The following is a 20,564-nucleotide window of genomic DNA, read 5'->3' as shown; positions in this document are numbered from 1 at the left end:
GTTAAGCATCTGCCTTTGGCTCAGGTCCTGATCCCAGGGTCCTGGGATCGAGCCCCTCATCGGGCTCCCTGCTCCGAGGGAAGCCTGCTTCTCCCCCTCCCATTCCCCCTGCTTGTGTTCCTTCTCTTGCTTTGTCTCTCTCTGTCAAATAAATGAATAAAATCTTTTAAAAAAAAATAAAAAGTCATGCCCAAGAGAAGGGCTTGTTAGGGTGACAGAGCCTGGTAATTACATAAAACTTAAGCCTTTATTCCCAGAAGTTCAATTCATCTCCCTAACATAATGTTTGTGTAATCCGCATTCTCTCGCTAATCATTCCTAGCCTTCTCACTGTGACCTTCTGAACCCTAGTAGAACGAAAAGTACGAGCGTATGTACAACTTCGTAAAGGACCAAATACTGGAGGCCCCTGTAGCCTTCTACAACCCATTGCCGATGCCGTAAACCTTGTCACTCGAGAACCGCTACAACCACTCCTCTATATCCATATTTATTACGGCACCCATTTTAGCCCTAACACTTGCTTTAACTCTATGAATTCCCCTACCCACACCATACCCACTGAATATAAACTGAGGTGTGCTATTCATATTAGCTGTATCAAGCCCCCGCCGTATATTCCATCCTGTGATCGGGATGAGCCTCAAACTCAAAATATAACTCAACTGGAGCTCTTCGAGCCACAGCTCAAACAATCTCATGTGAAGGAACACTAGCAATTTTCCTTTTTTCATCCCACTAATAAATGGATCTCTCACACTCTCAACACTAATCATTGCCCAAGAACACCTATGATTCATCTTCCCTGCATGACCATTGGCCATAATAGGATTCATCTCAACCTTAGCAGAAAGAAACCAAGCCCCATGTGACCTAACAGAAGGAGAATCCAAACTAGGATCTGGGTTCAACCCTGAATATGGAGCAGGCCCATTTGCCCTATTCTTCCTAGCTGAATATGCCAACATCATCATCATAAATATTCTCAGAACAATTTTATTCTTTGGCACATTCCACAGCCCGTATATACCAGAACTGTTATATACCGTTAATTTCACCATCAAAACTCTGCTCCTAACAATCCCCTTCCTATAAATTCTAGCATCCTACCCATGATTCCGATTATGATCAACTAATACACCTACTATGAAAACATTTTCTACCCCTCACACTAGCCTTATGCATGTGACATGTATCCCTACCCATCAGTACAGCAAGTATTCCAGCTCAAACGTAAGAAATATGTCTGACAGAAGATTTACTTGGATAGCATAAATAAGAGAGGTTTAAATCCTCTTATTTCTTGAATGATAGAAATCAAACTTCATCTTAAGGAAAAAAAAGTCAAAAATCTGTGCTACCCATTTACACCATATTCTACAGTAAATTCAGCTAAATAAGTTATCGGTCCCATACCTGGAAAAGGTTGGTGCCTATCCTTCCTAGGATAATAAAACCTAATAAAACTTATTCTCATTACCATTATAGTAACCGTTATCTCAGGAACTATCTTTGTAATATTAAGTTCTCAATGACTCATAATCTGAATCGGTTTTGAAATAAAGATATTAGCTATTATCCCTATTCTTATAAAAGAATTTACAAGCCACTGAAACATCTACAAAATATTTAACACAGGCCACCGCATCTATGCTCCTTATAGCAATAAGTATTAACCTATTGTTCTCCGGACAATGAAAATTTTCAAAAATTCCTAACCCTGTTATATCAACCACAATAATTATTGCCCTAACAGTAAAACTCGGATTGTCCCCATTCCACTTGTGTTCCGGAAGTAACACAAGGAATTTTATCATCTTCAGGCCTAATCTTGCTAACGTGACAAAAAGATCACACCACTAGCCATTCTGTGTGAATCTCACCATCCATCAACTCCAACCTATTAATAGCAATAGCCATTACATCCATACTCCTAGGAGGTTGACGAGGACTTAACCAAACTCAATTATGAAAAATCTTAGCCTACTCATCAATTGCCCATAGGATGAATAGCAGCCATTAGAGTGTATAACCCTATGATGATCCTTAACTTGACAGTTGACATCATAAAAACACTCACTACATTCATATTATTTATATAAAATCCATCCACAACAACACTACCATTATCCCACACATGAAGTAAACTACCACGTATTACCTCACTAACCTTCATATTAATACTATCACTGGAAGGCCTCCCCCACTTTCAGGTTTCATCCCCAAATGAATAATCATTCAAGAAATAAAAAAATGATAGAATTATTATCCCAGCACTAAGAGATATTACAGCATCACTAAACCTGCTTCTACATTCAACTAACCTACACTACAGCACTAACTATATTCCCTTCGATGAGCAATATAAAACGACAATTTGAAAATAGAAAAAAGATAACCTTCTTACCGCCACTGATTGTAATCTCAACCATATTGCTCCCACTAACCCTACTAGTATCAATTCTGGACTAGAGGTTTAGGCTAAGAAGACCAAGGGCCTTCAAAGTGCTAAGTATTATCAAACTCCCGAACTCAAATTTAAGGACTGCAAGAATCTATCTTACATCAGTGGAATGCAAATCAAACACTTTAATTGAGCTAAGCCCTTACTAGATAGGTGGGCTTCCATCCCGTGAAATCTTAGTTAACAGGTAAATACCCTAATCAGCTGGCTTCAATCTACTTCTCCCACCACGTAGGGGAAAAATGACGGAAGAAGCCCCAGTGGAATTGAAGCTGCTGCTTTGATTCACTGTGATATTACACTGCAGAGCTTGGCAGGAAGAGGGCTACACTTCTGTTCTTAGATTTGCAGTCTAATGCTTTTCTAGCCATTTTATCGATGTTCATATATCGTTGATTACTTTCCACAAACCATAACCCTGGCACTCTTTAAGTCTTATCTGGTGTGTGGGCTGGCATGGGAGGTGCCACTCTTAGTCTCCTGATCCGTGCTGAATTAGGTCAGCCCCATGCTCTACTAGGAGACGACCAAGTTTATCATGGAATCTAACTGCCCATGCACACGAAATAATTTTCTTTGTAGTTCTACTGATTGGAGGTTTCAGAAATCGACTAAGCCCTCAAAGAACTGGCACTCCAGATGTAGCATTCATCCAAATAATTAAGATGAGCTTCTGATTACTCCCACCATCTTTTCTGCTATTACTTGCCTCTTCTATGGTGGAAGCAGGTGCCAGAACCGGATGAACTGTCTACCCTCCTCTGGCCGGCCGTCTAGCTCACATAGGAGCACCTGTGGATCTAACAATCATCTCACTACATCTAACAGGTATGTCCTCAATTCTAGTAACTATTAATTTTATTACTACTATTATTAATATAACACTCCCCCCCTGCAATCCCAATACCTAACCCCCTTATTCACAGGATTCATCCCAATGACAGCAGTTTTGCTGCTCCTATCACTACCATATTGGCACCTGGAATTGCTATACTATTGACAAATTAAAACCTTAATACTACATGCTTTTTTGCAGAGGAGGGGACCCCAGTGTTTATCAGAATCTATTCTGATATTTTGTACACCACGAAGTAGGTGTCCTCATTTTACAAGGTTTCAGGATAATTTCACCTACTGTTCATGCAAAAAAGAGCCCTTCAGGTATTTGGCAATAGTCTGAGCAATAATATCTATTGGTTTCTTTGGCTTTATCATATGGCCCACCATATGTTTACTGTAGGGATAGACGGTGATACACGAGCATACTTTACATCAGCTACTATAATTATTACTATTCCAACAGGAGTCAATAAATTCAGCTGACTTGCCACCCTTCATGGAGGAAATATCAAGTTATCTCCTGCTATCCTATGAGCCCTAGGTTTTATTTGCCGATTTACTATAGGAGGCCTAACAGGCATTGCATGAGCTAACTCATCCCTAGACATTGTCCTCCACAACACATATTATTGTAGTAGCACATTTTCCTCTTTCCTCAACATTTTCTTGGCCATTCCGGAAAGCCTTAATGCTATTCTGATTACCCAGATGCATACACAAGATTAAATATTGTCTCCCCTGTGGGCTCATTTAGTTCATTAACAGTGGTAATATTAATGATCTTTATAGTTTGAGATGCCTTCACATCCAAACGAGAAATAGCAAGAGTAGAACTTACTACAACAAATATTGAAAGACTACATGGAAGTCCTCCTTTGACGAGGCCAATCTTAGTGCCGGCAATATGTCCTGAAGTGTAAAATGCTGTGAACTGTCACATAGTCAGGGTGTTATCTCCATGCAACGGATTTCAGATGGATAACTATCAACTGCATGGAGTCAACCGACTTTAACAAGACTGAGTTCACTGAAGTGAAAGCAGCAAAGGAGGATGCTTAGAAAGGCTGGTTTGCTGTGTTGCCCTCACACTCTTCTGTTCATGGTGTTGATTTAAAGGGTTTTAACAGGACACCTGATTTACTCAAGAACACATGCAAAGAGACTCTTAGAAACTGAGTCAGAGGGTCTAGACAGAGAAGGACACATGCGTTTGCTTCTGGTCACTCAGGCAATCCTTCAGCAAATGCTTTCTGGAGCGGCTGTAATGGAGTGCCTCGGGTGGAAGGTGTAGAAGACAGAAAGGTGGTCAGGACACTGTACCCCCCCCCCAATAACTTACCAATGAACAGAACCAAGATGCCAATGACACAGGGCAGCTCCCACCCCCAGTGTGGGAAGGAATAACACAAAGCTGAGTCTCCAGGGAAGACAGGGAACAGTTTTGCTTTTCCACGTGAATGAGGGACTCTAAGGTCCTGATCTCCTCCTGAGAAAATAAAGGAAACACTGGACAAAAGAGAAAACTCGCATGAGTGAAGGCACTGAATTTCTAAAGAGCACATGAAGGCACATGAGAACCAGTTTGGGAAGAAGGAAGCCTAGGTGAAAGTCAGCCTCGCAGTGGGAGCCAATCTCCCCAGGACACATCAATATATTCTGGAACAGGCAACTGAACTATAAAGAAGCTGAACAACTTTATGGGCATGGGCTTAGAAGGAAACGAGTGAAGTTTAGGGTCAGCCAGCAAAGGTGAGCGCTGGTGAAACCTCAGGCTTTGGCTGGGACCCAGGAGAGTTACACCTAAAAAAAAATCAAGTGGATGGGAAATACCCTGGCCTTCTTAGGGACTGGGCTACAGTGACTGATGTCAGTTGTACACTGGATGAAGGGATCCGGGACTGCTGGAGCCCCAACCCACTTTCCACAAAGAAACTTCTAGTGTTTCTGCAGCAAGACAATTCCATTTTTCTATCCACATTATTGACCCAAGTCTCGTACTGAACCAAAAGTGACTGAAATCAGGGCTGATAAGAATATGTGATGACACTGAAACCAAAAGGACAATTCAGACAGACCCAGAAGGGATCCAGTTATCAAAGTTTGTAATGATGGTACCTTCCCTCTTCTACTCCAAGGAGTCACACAACAAGCGCGACAAGCAGTTAGAACAGAAAGGGAATGCAGGTTACACACATCAAGGCAGGAAGGGCAGGCACAATTCTACAGAATGCATTTGGCATAATACTCGAGATCTAATTCTAAAAGAAATACAAGTATCTAGACAGGCCGTCACATAACTTCACACAACAGTATTTGTGACAATTCATACAGGAATAGCTTACTCTTCTGCAGCCAATTGTCTTTGTTTAGAGAAATCCACCACAATATCCACTTTCCTCCTCAGCATTTTCAATTTGGCGTCTTGAGTTGTTTTCAAAGAACTCAGGGCATTGTAGTGGTCTTCCAATAATTCTTCACATTCTGGAAAGGAATGTGTGTATATGTGCAGATGACCTGAGAACTTGGGTTGGACGGGGAAAGGAGAAGGGCAAGACCTTGACGGCAGGAAGGCATTCTTTCCCTTCCCAATGCAAACTCATTGCCGCCATATGGGGTTTCTTCCTCCAAAATAACATACCCTGCAGTGCTCGTTTTTTGGCCCTCAAGGCTCTCTGCTCTCCATCCTCCAATTCTTCTTGGCCCTTTAGGACAGATATGAGAAAAGACATTCAAGAAATCATGATCACAAAACAATGTGAGGATGCCTAACAGGACAGGATAATGCAGTGCAACAAAGTAAGCCCTTAAGGCATAAGAGAATAAGGAGAAAGTAAGCCAAGTGGAAAATAGTTCAAGTCAAAGAACTCACAAATGGCTTTCTTAGTGGCTTTCATTCATATATATATGCACATACATACATATATACACATCTTCCCCTCTTCACATTGAAAATGCTCTGTTTGGCATTAAGAGGAAGGGACTGTACAATTGGGCCAGCCATCGCCCTTCCTCGCCAAGTGTCTTGTGGGGATTTTCTACAGATCTTGGAGGGCAGGGCTGAATGAGGGGTTCATTACCTCGCTATGAAGTCAACCATACTTCCTAGTCTTTGAAAGAGCAAACCTCATCATGGTGGTTCTAAGTGAAATCCCAGCTCACTGCTCCGTAGGAGTTTCAGTGCCCAGATGCCCACTCTCTACTGTGGTAAACAGCAGGCGAGGATGCTGCACTCACATCACCCAGTGAACCAAAAGCCTCCTGGAGCCACATTAAGGTAAAACTCAACAGCCAAGGGGGCGGAGCAAGATGGCGGAGGAGTAGGAGACCTAGATTTCGTCTGGTCTCAGGAATTCAGCTGAATAGGGATCAAACCATTCTGTACACCTACGTACTCAACAGGAGATCAAAGATGAGAGTAGCAACAACTATGTGAACAGAGAAGCGACCACTTTCTGGAAGGTAGGACGGGCGGAGAATTGAATCCGAGGTGATATTCGGGAGGATAGACGGCGGGGGAGGGGCCTCTGTCGGCCGCTTCTGGCAAGTGGTAGAGCCGCGGAGCACAAAATCGGACCTTTTAGAAGTCGGCTCCGCTGAGGGACATCGCTCCAGTGGCTAAGCGGGGGTTGGAATCCTCCCGGGACAGTGTGGTCTCAGGACCCTTGGGGTCACAGAAAGACCGGGGAAGCCTGAGTGCGCCAGAGCTCCCAGGGATCGGAGCGGGGAAGCCGGCTGCAGAGACGGAGCCGAAGCATGGGCTCTGAGCTCGGGGTGCCATAAACTGTGATCCGCGGCCCAGTCGGGCCACTGCTCCTCCAGCAGGGACCCAACAAGCGGCAGATCCGGGGAGATTCCCCTTCCTTCCCGGGGAGGAGTGGCGCGGGAACGCACCGCAGGGATCTGCTGGGTTTGGAGACTCCACACGGGGTCGGATGCGAGAGATAGCAACGCTCGGTCACAGGCCGGGTGAGTGCGGAGAGCGGCCGGAGACCGGGGACACAGGAGTGACTGCTTTTCTCTGCGGGCGCACTGAGAAGCGGGGCCCCGAGTTCTCAGCTCCTCTGGGTGGAGATTGGGAGGCCACCATTTTTGCCCTGGTCCTCAAGGCTGTACGGAGAGCTTGCAGGGAACAAAAGCTCCTGAGATCAAACCCGAGCAGCTTGCTTAGCCCGGGCGGACAAGGGCGGGGCAATTCAGCCTCCGGCAAAGACATTTGGAAACCACAGCAACAGGCCCCTCCCCCAGAAGATCAGCACGAACAGCCAGCAAGCCAAGACCAAGTTTACCGATCAAGGAGAACGGGAGAACTCCAGCGCTAGGGGAATACTGCACATAGAATTCATGGCTTTTTTTTTACCATGATTCATTAGTTCATCAAAGTTAATTTTTGTTAACTGATTTTTTTTTCTTTTTCCCTTTTTCAACCAACATCTTATCAATCTCTTTTTAAAAAAAATTTTTTTTTTATTTTTCATTTTTAGAGTCATATTTTATCCCTTCATAGTAGTTACCCTTATTTTTGGCATATATATATAAGTTGTTCTCTCTTGAAAATTTTGAGATACAGTTTCTTCTAACAGATAAAAATATACCCTAAATCACTAGTGTATGGCTCTGTTCTACCCTCCTGCCTGATCACATTCTCTCCCTTTTTTCTTTTTTTTTTTAATCTTCTTTCTTTTTTCAAACAACTTATCTTATCAAGTCCTTTTATAAAATCTTTTATAATTTTCATCTTTACAGTCATCTTCTATCCCTTCATTGTATCAACCCTTGTTTTGTACATATATGTCTTTCTTCCTTTAAAATTTTAGGAGGCACTTTTTTCTAACAGACCAAAATACGCCCAAAATCTAGTGTGTGGCACTGATCTATGCAGTAGCCTGATCATATTTGATCACATTCTGCTTTTTTTGTATTGTTCTGTTTTTGTTTTTATCTTTTTTTTTTCTCTTTCTTTTTTCTTTCTTTCTCTTTCTTTTCCCCTGGTTTCAGGTCTTTTCTGATTTGTATACAGTATATTTGCTGGGGACGTTGTAAACCTGTTAGCATTTTGTTCTCTCATTCGTCTATTCTCCTCTGCACATAATGACAAGACGAAAAAAATCACCTGAGCAAAAAGAACAAGAGGTAGTACCGTCAGCCAGGGACCTACTCAATATGGACATTAGTACGATGTCGGACCTAGAGTTCAGAATCATGACTTTAAAGATACTAGCTGGGCTTGAAAAAAGCGTGGAAGTTACTAGAGAAACCCTTTCTGGAGAAATAAAAGAACTAAAATCTAAGCAAGTCAAAATCAAAAAGGCTATTGATGAGATGCAATAAAAAATGGGGGCACTAACTGCTAGGATAAATGAGGCAGAAGAGAGAATCAGCGATATAGAAGACCAAATGATGGAAAGTAAAGAGGCTGAGAAAAAGAGGGAGAAACAACTACAGGATCACGAGGGCAGAATTCGAGAGATAAGTGATACGATAAAATGAAACAACATTAGAATAATTGGGATCCCAGAAGAAGAGAGAGAGAGAGGGGCAGAAGGTATATTGGAGCAAATAATAGCAGAGAACTTCCCTAATGTGAGGAAGGAAACAGGCATCAAAATCCAGGAGGCACAGAGAACCCCTCTCAAAATCAATAATAATAGGTCAACACCCGGACATTTAATAGTTAAACTTAGGAGTCTCAGAGACAAAGAGAAAATCCTGAAAGCAGCTCGGGAGAAGAGATATGCAATCTACAATGGTAAAAATATTAGATTGGCAACAGACCTATCCACAGAGACCTGGTAGGCCAGAAAGGACTGGCAAGATATCTTCAGAGCACTAAACGAGAAAAATATGCAGCCAAGAATACTATATCCAGCTTGGCTGTCATTGAAAATAGAAGGAGAGGCCATCTTGCGTCCCCGCATGTGTGCACCTAATATCAGCTGGTCCGCCCGAGACCCCCTGAGCGCCAACCCTATTCCCCCGCGCGGTCCCATTTCCGCTCCAACAAGATGAAAGAAACTATCATGAACCAGGGGAAACTCACCAAGCTTCAAGCACAAGTGCGCATTGGTTGGAAAGGAACTGCTCACCAAAAGAAGAAGGTGGTTCATAGAACAGCTACAGCAGATGATAAAAAACTTCAGTTCCCCTTAAAGAAGTTAGGGGTAAACAATATCTCTGGTATTGAAGAAGTGAATATGTTCACAAACCAAGGAACAGTGATCCATTTTAACAACCCCAAAGTTCAGGCATCACTGGCAGCGAACACTTTCACCATTACAGGCCATGCTGAGACAAAGCAGCTGACAGAACTGCTACCCAGTATCTTAAACCAACTTGGTGCAGACAGTCTGACAAGTTTAAGAAGACTGGCTGAAGCTCTGCCCAAACAATCTGTGGATGGAAAAGCACCACTTGCTACCGGAGAGGATGATGATGATGAAGTTCCGGATCTTGTGGAGAATTTTGATGAAGCTTCCAAGAATGAGGCAAACTGAATTGAGTCAACTTCTGAAGCACATAAAACTTGAAGAAGTTACTGGGAGCTGCTATTTTATATTATGACTGCTTTTTGAAAATTTTGTTCATGGATCTGATAAAATCTAGATCTCTAATATTTTTAAGCCCAAGCCCCTTGGACACTGCAGCTCTTTTCAGTTTTTGCTTATACACAATTCATTCTTTGCAGCTATTTAAGCTGAAGAAGCCTGGGAATAAAGTTTGAAACAAGGTTAATAAAGTTCTTTGCCTAGGAAAAAAAAAAAAAAGAAAAGAGAAGGAGAGATAAAAAGCTTCCAGAACAAACAAAAACTAAAGGAATTTGCAAACACGAAACCAGCCCTCCAAGAAATATTGAAAGGGGTCCTCTAAGCAAAGAGAGAGCCTAAAAGCAGCAAAGATCAGAAAGGAACACAGACAACATACAGTCACAGTCACCTTACAGGCAATACAATGGCACTAAATTCATACCTTTCAATAGTTACCCTGAATGTAAATGGGCTCAATGCCCCAATCAAAAGACACAGGCTATCAGATTGGATTAAAAAACAAGACCCATCCATATGCTGTCTGCAAGAGACTCATTTTAGACCCAAAGACACCCCCAGATTGAAAGTGAGGGGGTGGAAGCCACTTACCATGCTAGTGGACACCAAAAGAAAGCTGGGGTGGCAATCCTTATATCAGACAAACTAGATTTTAAAACAAAGACTGTAATAAGAGATGAGGAAGGACACTATATCCTACTCAAAGGGTCTATCCAACAAGAAGATCTAACAATTGTAAATATCTATGCCCCGAACATGGGAGGAGCCTATTATATAAGGCAATTAATAACAAAAGCAAAGAAACACATTGACAACAATACAATAATAGTGGGGGACTTTAACATCCCCCTCACTGAAATGGACAGATCATCTAAGCAAAAGATCAACAAGGAAATAAAGACTTTAAATGACACACTGGACCAAATGGACTTCACAGACATATTCAGAACATTCCATCCCAAAGCAACGGAATACACATTCTTCTCTAGTGCCCATGGAACATTCTCCAGAATTGATCACATCCTAGGTCACAAATCAGGTCTCAACCGGTACCAAAAGATTGGGATTATTCCCTGCATATTTTCAGACCACAATGTTTTGAAACTAGAACTCAATCACAAGAGGAAAGTCGGAAGGAACTCAAATACATGGAGGCTAAATAGCATCCTACTAAGGAATGAATGGGTCAACCAGGAAATTAGAGAAGAATTAAAGAAATTCATGGAAACCAATGAAAATGAAAACACAACTGTTCAAAATCTTTGGGATACAGCAAGGGCAGTCCTGAGAGGAAAGTATATAGCAATACAATCCTTTCTCAAGAAACAAGAAAGGTCTCAAATACACAACCTAACCCTACACCTAAAGGAGACTGGAAGAAAGAACAGCAAAGAAAGCCTAAACCCAGCAGGAGAAGAGAAATCATAAAGATCAGAGCAGAAATCAATGAAATAGAAACCCAAAGAACAGTAGAACAGATCAACGAAACTAGGAGCTGGTTCTTTGAAAGAATTAACAAGATTGATAAACCCCTGGCCAGACTGATCAAAAAGAAAAGAGAAATGACCCAAATCAACAAAATCATGAATGAAGAGGAGAGATCACAACCAACACCAAAGAAATACAAACAATTATAAGAAGACAGATTATGAGCAACTCTAATGCCAGCAAATTAGAATAACCTGGAAGAAATGGATGCATTCCTAGAGATGTAATCACCTACCAAAACTGAACCAGGAAGAAATAGAAAAACTGAACCAGACTATAACCACTAAGGAAATTGAAGCAGTCATCAAAAATCTCCCAAGAAACAAAAGCCCAGGGCCAGGATGGCTTCCCAGGGAATTCTATCAGACATTTCAAGAAGAATTAATACTATTCTCCTGAAACTGTTCCAAAAAATAGAAATGGAAGGAAAAACTTCCAAATTCATTTATGAGGCCACCATTACCTTGATCCCAAAACCAGACAAAGATCCCATCAAAAGGAGAAATACAGACCAATATCCTTGAAGAACATGGATACAAAATTCTCACCAAATACTAGCCAATAGGATCCAACAGTACATGAAAAGGATTAGTCACTCACGACCAAAGTGGATTTATCCCTGGGCTGCAAGGCTGGTTCAACATCCGCAAATCAATCAACGTGATACAATACATTAACAAGAGAAAGAACAAGAATCATATGATCCTCTCAATAGATGCAGAAAAAGCATTTGACAAAGTACAGCAGCCTTTCTGGATCAAAACTCTTCAGAGTATAGGGATAGAGGGTACATACCTCAATATCATAAAAGCCATCTACGAAAACCTACAGCGAATATCATTCTCAATGGGGAAAGGCTGAGAGCTTTTCCCCTAAGGTCAGGAATGCGGCAGGGATGTCCACTCTCACCACTGCTATTCAACATAGTATTAGAAGTGCGAGCCACAGCAATCAGACAACAAAAAGAAATCAAAGGCATCCAAATCGGCAAAGAGGAAGTCAAACTCTCACTCTTTGCAGATGATATGATACTTTATGTGGAAAACCCAAATGACTCCACCCCAAAACTGCTAGAACTCATACAGGAATTCAGTCAAGTAGCAGGCTAAAAATCAATGCACAGAAATCAGTGGCATTCCTATACACCAACAACAAGACAGAAGAGAGACAAATCAAGGAGTCGATCCCATTCACAATTGCACCCCAAACCATAAGATACCTAGGAATAAATTTAACCAAAGAGGCAAAGGATCTGTACTCAGAAAACTATAAAATACTCAGGAAGGAAATTGAAGAAGACACAAAGAAATGGAAAAGCGTTCCATGCTCAAGGATTCGGAGAACCAAGATTGTGAAAATGTCAATGCTACCTAGAGCAATCTACACATTCAATGCAATCCCCACCAAAATACCATCCACTTTTTTCAAAGAAATGGAACAAATAATCCTAAAATTTGTATGGAACCAGAAGAGACCCCGAATATCCAGAGGAATATTGAAAAAGAAAAGCAAAGCTGGTGGCATCACAATTCCGGACTTCCAGCTCTATTACAAAGCTGTCATCATCAAGACAGTATAGTACTGGCACAAAAACAGACACATAGATCAATGGAACAGAATCGAGAGCCCAGAAATGGACCCTCAACTCTATGGTCAACTCATCTTTGACAAAGCAAGAAAGAATGTCCAATGGAAAAAAGACAGTCTCTTCAACAAATGGTGTTGGGAAAATTGGACAGCCACATGCAGAAGAATGAAACTGGACCATTTGCTTACACCACACACAAAAATAGACTCCAAATGGTTGAAAGACCTAAACGTGAGACAGGAGTCCATCCAAATCCTAAAGGAGAACACAGGTAGCAACCTCTTCGACCTCAGCCGCAGCAACTTCTTCCTAGAAACATCACCAAAGGCACGGGAAGCCAGGGCAAAAATGAACTATTGGGATTTCATCAAGATAAAAAGCTTTTGCACAGCAAAAGAAACAGTCCACAAAACCAAAAGACAACCGACAGAATGGGAGAAAATATTTGCAAATGACATATCAGATAAAGGGCTAGTATCCAAAATCTATAAAGAACTTATCAAACTCAACACCCAAAGAACAAATAATCCAATCAAGAAATGGGCAGAAAACATGAACAGATATTTTTCTAAAGAAGACATCCAAATGGCCAACAGGCACATGAAAAAGTGCTCAACATCGCTCGGCATCAGGGAAATCCAAATCAAAGCCTCAATGAGATACCACCTCACACCCGTCAGAATGGCTAAAATTAACAAGTCAGGGAACGACAGATGTTGGCGGGGATGTGGAGAAAGGGGAACCCTCCTACACTGTTGGTGGGAATGCAAGCTGGTGCAACCCCTCTGGAAAACAGTATGGAGGTTCCTCAAACAGTTGAAATTAGAGCTACCATTCGATCCAACAATTGCACTACTGGGTATTTACCCCAAAGATACAAATGTAGGGACCTGAAGGGGTACGTGCACCCCAATGTTTATAGCAGCAATGTCCACAATAGCCAAACTGTGGAAAGAGCCAAGATGTCCATCGACAGATGAATGGATAAAGAAGAGGTGGTTTATATACACAATGGAATATTATGCAGCCATCAAAAGGAATGAGATCTTGCCATTTGCAACGACGTGGATGGAACTGGAGGGTGTTATGCTGAGTGACATAAGTCAATCAGAGAAAGACATGTATCATATGACCTCACTGATATGAGGAATTCTGAATCTCAGGAACAAACTGAGGGTTGCTGGAGTGGTCAGGGGTGGGAGGGATGGGGTGGCTGGGTGATAGACATTGGGGAGGGTATGTGCTATGGTGAGTGCTGTGAATTGTGCAAGACTGTTGAATCACAGATCTGTACTTCTGCAACAAATAATGCAACATATGTTAAGAAAAAAGAGAAAGAAGATAGCAGGAGGGGAAGAATGAAGGGGAGTATGTCAGAGGGGGAGGTGAACCAGGAGAGATGATGGACTCTGAAATACAAACTGAGGGTTTTAGAGGGGCAGAGGGTAGGGGGATGGTTTAGCCTGGTGATGGGTATTAAAGAGGGCACATTCTGCATGGAGCACTGGGTGTTATGAACAAACAATGAATCATGTAACACTACACCAAAACAAATGATGTAATATATGGTGATTAACATAACAATAAAAATTAAAAAAAAAAACTGAACAGCCAACTCCTACCACATCCTGATCCTTGACCTTCTTCTCTCTCTCAGCTTGCAAGTGAGCCAGTGCCCAACAAAGAGTGTCATTTAACTTTTCATTAACTGCCTCAACCTTTTTGATGTTCTCCTTCAAAAAAACATTTTGAGTGAGTAATAATAATGCATTCCTTGGGGCACTGGGTGGCATCTGGGTGGCACCGTCGGTGGAGTGTCTGACTGCTTTCGTTTTGGCTCAAGGCCTGATCTCAGGGTTATGGGATTGACCCCTGCATCAGGCTACAAACTCAGCATGGAGTCTGCTTGGGATTCTCTCTCTCCCTCTGCCCCCACCACTCACTCTTTCTCTCTTTCTCAAATCAAACAATTAATCTTTATGATCATGATGATGATGATGATGATGATGATGATGATGATAATTCACTATATTTATTTCTGTTGTTAGGACACAATTCAGGAAAAGAAGGGATTCTTACCTTCAATTTCAGAACGTCCTCAGTGAGAAACTCATCTTTATTCAGAGTTTCTGCAAGATGTTTCTTGCCTTCCCTGATCTATATAACATATGAAAAAGGAATCAGAATTCAAAAATAGCATCATGTAAGACAAACCTATCTACTAATGTGTGACTCCTTTCAAAATAGAGAGGCAGTGCTCTGCATTTGTGAAGCTTCCCTCGAATCAGGACCGTTTCTGGACCACATGAAGTAGGTCAATAGAATGAACTACAAGAAGTGGAAGTAACCAAAATGAAATCACAAAAACCATTTGAAAGGGATCTGATACCTTCAGCTTCCAAAGGGATATTTCCTTAGCAAGCTCCCTGTTTCCTTGTCTAAGTCGATGGATCTTTTCATTGATTTGTTGTAAGGTAACTAAAAGGAGAAAAAAGAATCTCTAAGATAATTAGCAAAACCAGTGACATTGAATATCCCAGGGTATGAGCTCCAGAGACACATTCTCTGACACTTGGGTGAAACTAACTTGTTAGCATTCTTCATTGTACCCGAAGGAAGCAAGTTTTACCAGCATTTGAAACCTAAGACAACCTATTTCGGGGAGATTCCTACTTAAAATTTTTTTCAAAAATAGAGAAAAGCAATCAAATGTCTTCTAGGTTTTCTCCCATATATAAGCACCATTCTTGGAAAATGCAATCACTGCAAATGCTGATGTCATCCCCAGATATGTAACAGAAAATACCAGCATACTGTCAACTAACTTTTCTCTCCTCCAATGATTAAGGTGTAAAAATAGGTCCCTGCAAACCACCCAAAATGAACAAAACCATCCTTTGCTCCTGCTCAGCGCCACGTCCATTTCCAGGTCCTCCTTGGAATTCCACACAAGGAAAGCTCAAAATGGCAATTGAGTGACAACTCCATGGCCTTCAGTGACTTCCTGCTGTTCACAGATTGCCTGTCATGAAATCTAGGTGGGTGCTCTGGAAGACAAGATCTTTGGAATCAAACACAGTTGGGGACAAACTCCACGTTACACCATCTTGGGAGGGCCTGGATAACTCACACTCCCTGGAACAGAAGCTTTTCTCATCTCAGCATGAGATGGTTACCCTCCACCCTGACAGGAAAACAATACTCATGAAGCGCCCCATCACAGATGGATAACACATCAAAGGTCGAGAACACAGACTCCTCTAACTGGCCCTTAATTCTTTCATCCTGGGGCAACTGCGTGGCTCAGTCCATTAAGTGTCTGCTTTCAGCTCAGGTCATTATCCCACCTCGGGTCCTAGGATCCCACATCTGGTTCTCCGCTCAGTGGGGTGCACGCTTCTCCCCCTCCCTCTGCCAGCCACTCGGTCTGCTTGGGCTCTCTCTGTCTGTCAAATGAGGAAACAGAATCTTTTAAAAAATAATACTTCTCTCATCTTACCTCAAAGTGCAAACTTCTCTTCTATTGGCCCAATGTGAGCGCTCTCGTGCCCTGAGATCTCTCTTCTCACCACCCCCACTGCTGCACTCCCAGGGACGAACATCAGCATTTGAGGGTTTGCTAAGTGCCAGGCAGCCACCGTGGCCATCAACAGACAGCACCGCGGAATCACCACAACCTCTGTGGCAGGGACACAACACGTCACCCCCACTGGCACAGGTTCCTTTCTACTCATTCTCCCCTGATAGGAAAGGCTCCCTCCACCTCAGACTCAAAACCATGGTTTCAACCTCTCTTGTGACACACGCTCTGCCTGGCAATATGTGGCTTCTTCTCTAAGTGTGGCCTGCTGGCTAGACTCAAAGAGTGTTTTCTCATCTCGACATTTCACCAAGAGCCAGGTCATGGCAAAGTACTCACTCCAGACCTCAGGTTCCTATCATTGCTTGCCTCCTAAACAGATCTCTGAACAATTACTCTTTCTATTCTCCCCCTTCCCATGAGGTGTTCCTCCCCCTGGTCTCAGAAGTTATGGCAACACCCTCCATGTTGTCATTTAGACTCCACATGGGGAAGAGAATGATTTTCAGGAGTGAACAAGTCAATTAGACATCAGAAGTCACCATATTTACCCCTAGTCTAATTATACCCACGTCAAACACCAGTACTGAGAATTGAGGACAAAGAAAACCAAAGCCAAAACACCTACCATCATATTGTCGAGGCTTTATCTAAGAGAGGAAGAAACAAAATTAAGTTTGATGTCAAAACGTATTACTAGTAAAAATCTCTAGTTCAGGTCAATACCGGAAAATTTATCCAATAAAATTACAATAATCATTTTGTTTAGAAAAATGACTTCACAGGAGTAAAAAATAGACAAAATGGGAATTTCTTGCTTATGTCATCATAGTTCACAATGCACTTCTGATAAAGAGCACAAAGGTATATAACTTGTTTTTGACCCCAAAGTCTATTCACATTCTGCGAAATGAACGTTCAGCCTGTTCAATTTCGACAGTGGATCATGCAGACATTTAAAAAATATTCATTAATTCATCGTTTCCGGAACTTTACTGCAACCCGATATCTACACTGAAGTTCAGAAACTGAGATTATTATAAAATCCCGGAAGAAAGGAAATGGAAGGAAGGGAGGAAGGAATGTAGGAAGGAAGGCTGGCAGGTGACTAAAACTCTGACAAAATTATGCCTTTTTCCTTGTCCAGAAAGCTTCTCTGAACTCTCACTAAGGGTTGGCTTTTTCCTGAATTCACACACAGTTACAGCACATCAGCTGCTATGATTGCCGGCCCATCTGTAATAGACCCTTTCATTAGTTTGGTATTAACTCTGCCAAGGCTTTGGGGCAGATTCCGTGCCTCTGTAGAGTTGCAGACATATATTAACATGTGGTCACAGTAGTTTATCCCCATGGCATCTGTTCACCCCAGGCCATAGGTGGGGCGCAGGACACAGGTAAACTCTGGCAGTGAGGCTCCTGTCTTGGAACGTGGTGGTAGAGGTTTCACGTGCTGAGACCTGTTTCTTTGGGTTTCAGCTTTTGTTGGTGGTGTTACTTTTCTGTCTCATCTCAGCCTCTAGTTTATTTTGTCTGTGTATGTCTGTATGGATGCACAGGGGCTTCGTCATTTCCCGGGACCACCCTGCGGGCCTTACCCCAGGGGTCCTACCTTATCACCGTTGCTGTACTATGGGCCATGTTCACAGCCTGCACCCTGCTGGCCTCATGAACCTCACTGACCACCTCCACCTCCTGCATTTGGCAAAGTGATCTGAACAGTAGGTCTTGACTTGCAAAGCATATCCATCTTTCTCCACGAGGAGACTTTGGAGACTATGTAGAAGTGGTACCCTAGGGCTTTGTATTGCAGGGGTTCCCCTGGCTAAAGACATTCCAAGATTCATCAGTTTCTACGCTATTACTACATTGTGGGGCTGTGTCGTTTTTCCATTTTGATCTGGGTAACAGTTGTCTCTTGTAGAGGGAGAAAGACATTTTACAGAATGTCAGACATAACGTTTTTCACCCAGGCTATTTCCCACATTTTAGGCTGTTGAGGGATGAAGCACACTGCTCAGTTCATTTTTTTAAAATATTTTATTTATTTATTTGACAGAGAAATAGAGAGTGAGCACAAAAAGGCAGAGCGGCAAGCAGAGGGAGAGGGAGAAGCAGGCTCTCCGCGGAGCAGGGCGCCCGATGCACGGCTCAATCCCAGGATCCCGGGATCATGACATGAGTCAAAGGCAGACACTTAACGGACTGAGCCACCCAGGCACCCCAGCTCAGTTCATTTTTAGCTGGTTGACCCTGGACTGTTTGTTCCTTAGCTATGAAAACAACTGAAGGAAGGTGGGGGGCTGTGGTCCCTTGTTTGAGGGGGAAGGACAAGTCTTCCACTTGTATTCAGGCGTCAGCAGAAACATGTGGGAAATGCTCTATGTCTGAGAAGGGACCTGAGAGTGGGAGAGAAGGAAATGTGATGGCAGCAGGTTTGGAGCGTTTGTTTGAATTCTGCACAGTCAATGCCAGTTCTGAATCCACCTCCTTCGGTTCTAGGGCTTTGGTCTGATGCTGAAGCTGCTGGGGCTCCCATGAGGAACAGGGGCACCGAGCCTCATAAAGGTCCAGGGATGGGCAAAGTAACAACTTTGGCCTCTACCAGGTGTTCCGGAAACTTCCCTTACTGAGCCACATCCGGTCCTGGCCTTGTGTCTGTTGGGTGGGTCCTGTAGTTTGTCTGTGGCATCTTTTACCTTTCAAAATGCAAGCAATTCACCCAGGGGCTGACAGGCTTCTTCATTACAAATCATCACCTTCGGTGGCACCTTCCAAAGCCACAGGTACTTAGACGTGAAGGACGGCGAGGTGCTCACTGTGTGTGCGTGTGTGTGTGTGCACGTGTGTGGGTCCATCCACCCCTGCCCACCCACAATGCCCGTGGGGGGAATTAACTTGAGAAGGATGACACCTCACTTCAAGGTGAAGTCTCTGGCCAATCTGACTCCCAGTCAGTAGGTGCGATTGGTGTAGTGTTCATGTTGGGGTTAGATGATTAACCTGTGACAAGGTCTGTGGTAATCCTCACAACTGGAAACTAGGGGAACCTCTTCTCCATTTTATAGTGTTTGTTTTGCAGTTTGGAATGCTCTTAGATAGTGCAAGTTTCATAAGTCATCCATGTTTTACTTCTGCTGGTAAACATGCTGTACAGAATCCCTCTACTTGTTACCCTTTCTACAACTGTTTTGAATTTTCAAAGCTGTTGGGTGGACTGGCACACAGGTTCTGAAGGGGGGATGTCAGTGATTAGCTGCGTGACCAGTGCCTCACAAACCCTACCGTTGGGCTTCTAGGAGCAGGTCGTTTTGGTCCTATGTCACTGTGAGAGCTGGTTTCTTTTCTCATCACATGCTCTGCAGTTGTCCATGAGAAAGCATATACATTTTTGTGAATTCTCTTATTTAGCCTTCCCATCTTAATTTGCCAGTGGACAAAATTTCTCTGTAACTCAGTGTGCGGAAATTTCCGAAGAGTGTGTTTTACGATAAACACAGCTACTGCACGTAAATAAGGGCTATTGGTATCATGTTCCTCCCAGAAAACCCTTTTCCAGGAGCCCTATCAGACCACAGGCCCCTCATTCCTCCAGGGTCTTTGTGGCCTTGGGCAGAAACTGCAGAGAGTAGAAGACTGCTTTGTCAGGAAGTGAGGCATGTGGGGACAGTCAGGGGCTTGGCAGGCAAATGATTCACCTCGAGTGGCTTGGATTCCTCGTGGAGCAAGAGCATTCAGTTTCATCACATTCTGTCCCTTCTTCACAAACCCAAATCTACGGTGGTTGAAGAGGAAAGATGAAGTGTTGCCCAGGATGTCGATGCCTCCGTGTCTGGAGTATGCTGCTTTACTCATATCCAATGATCCCTTTTCACCTTTTAAGACACTACTTCTTGCTAGTGAATGTTGGCAGACAGGGGTAGTGATATTAGGTGACAGTAGGTTATTCCTGTAACATCTATTCCTCCGCCCCCTGCATTATTATAGTTGGTACCAACTGAGAGGCATAAAGTTTTCTAGCATGATGCGGCTCTTCTGGAACGTGGTATTGGAGAAGGAGCCAGA

General features: G+C 42.9%; 1 protein-coding gene and 2 pseudogenes across 1 annotated transcript; all 3 read left to right on the top strand.

Annotated features, from left to right (window-relative positions):
* The first annotated feature begins 290 nt into the window (after positions 1 to 290).
* Positions 291 to 1,095, top strand: LOC118356019 (annotated as a pseudogene).
* A 1,747-nt stretch (positions 1,096 to 2,842) lies between these two features.
* On the top strand, positions 2,843 to 4,224 carry LOC118356018 (annotated as a pseudogene).
* Positions 4,225 to 9,220: 4,996 nt separating this feature from the next.
* Positions 9,221 to 10,044, top strand: LOC113908482 (transcription factor BTF3-like). Its single transcript, XM_035722090.1, has one exon. The coding sequence runs from the start codon at positions 9,307 to 9,309 to the stop codon at positions 9,793 to 9,795; it is 489 nt and encodes a 162-aa protein (XP_035577983.1). The 5' UTR covers positions 9,221 to 9,306; the 3' UTR covers positions 9,796 to 10,044.
* Positions 10,045 to 20,564: the final 10,520 nt, after the last annotated feature.

The sequence above is a fragment of the Zalophus californianus genome, chromosome 10, assembly GCF_009762305.2.
Source record: "Zalophus californianus isolate mZalCal1 chromosome 10, mZalCal1.pri.v2, whole genome shotgun sequence".
In the NCBI taxonomy this organism is placed as follows: Eukaryota; Metazoa; Chordata; class Mammalia; order Carnivora; family Otariidae; genus Zalophus; species Zalophus californianus.
This window is presented reverse-complemented; position numbering and strand designations above follow the sequence as displayed.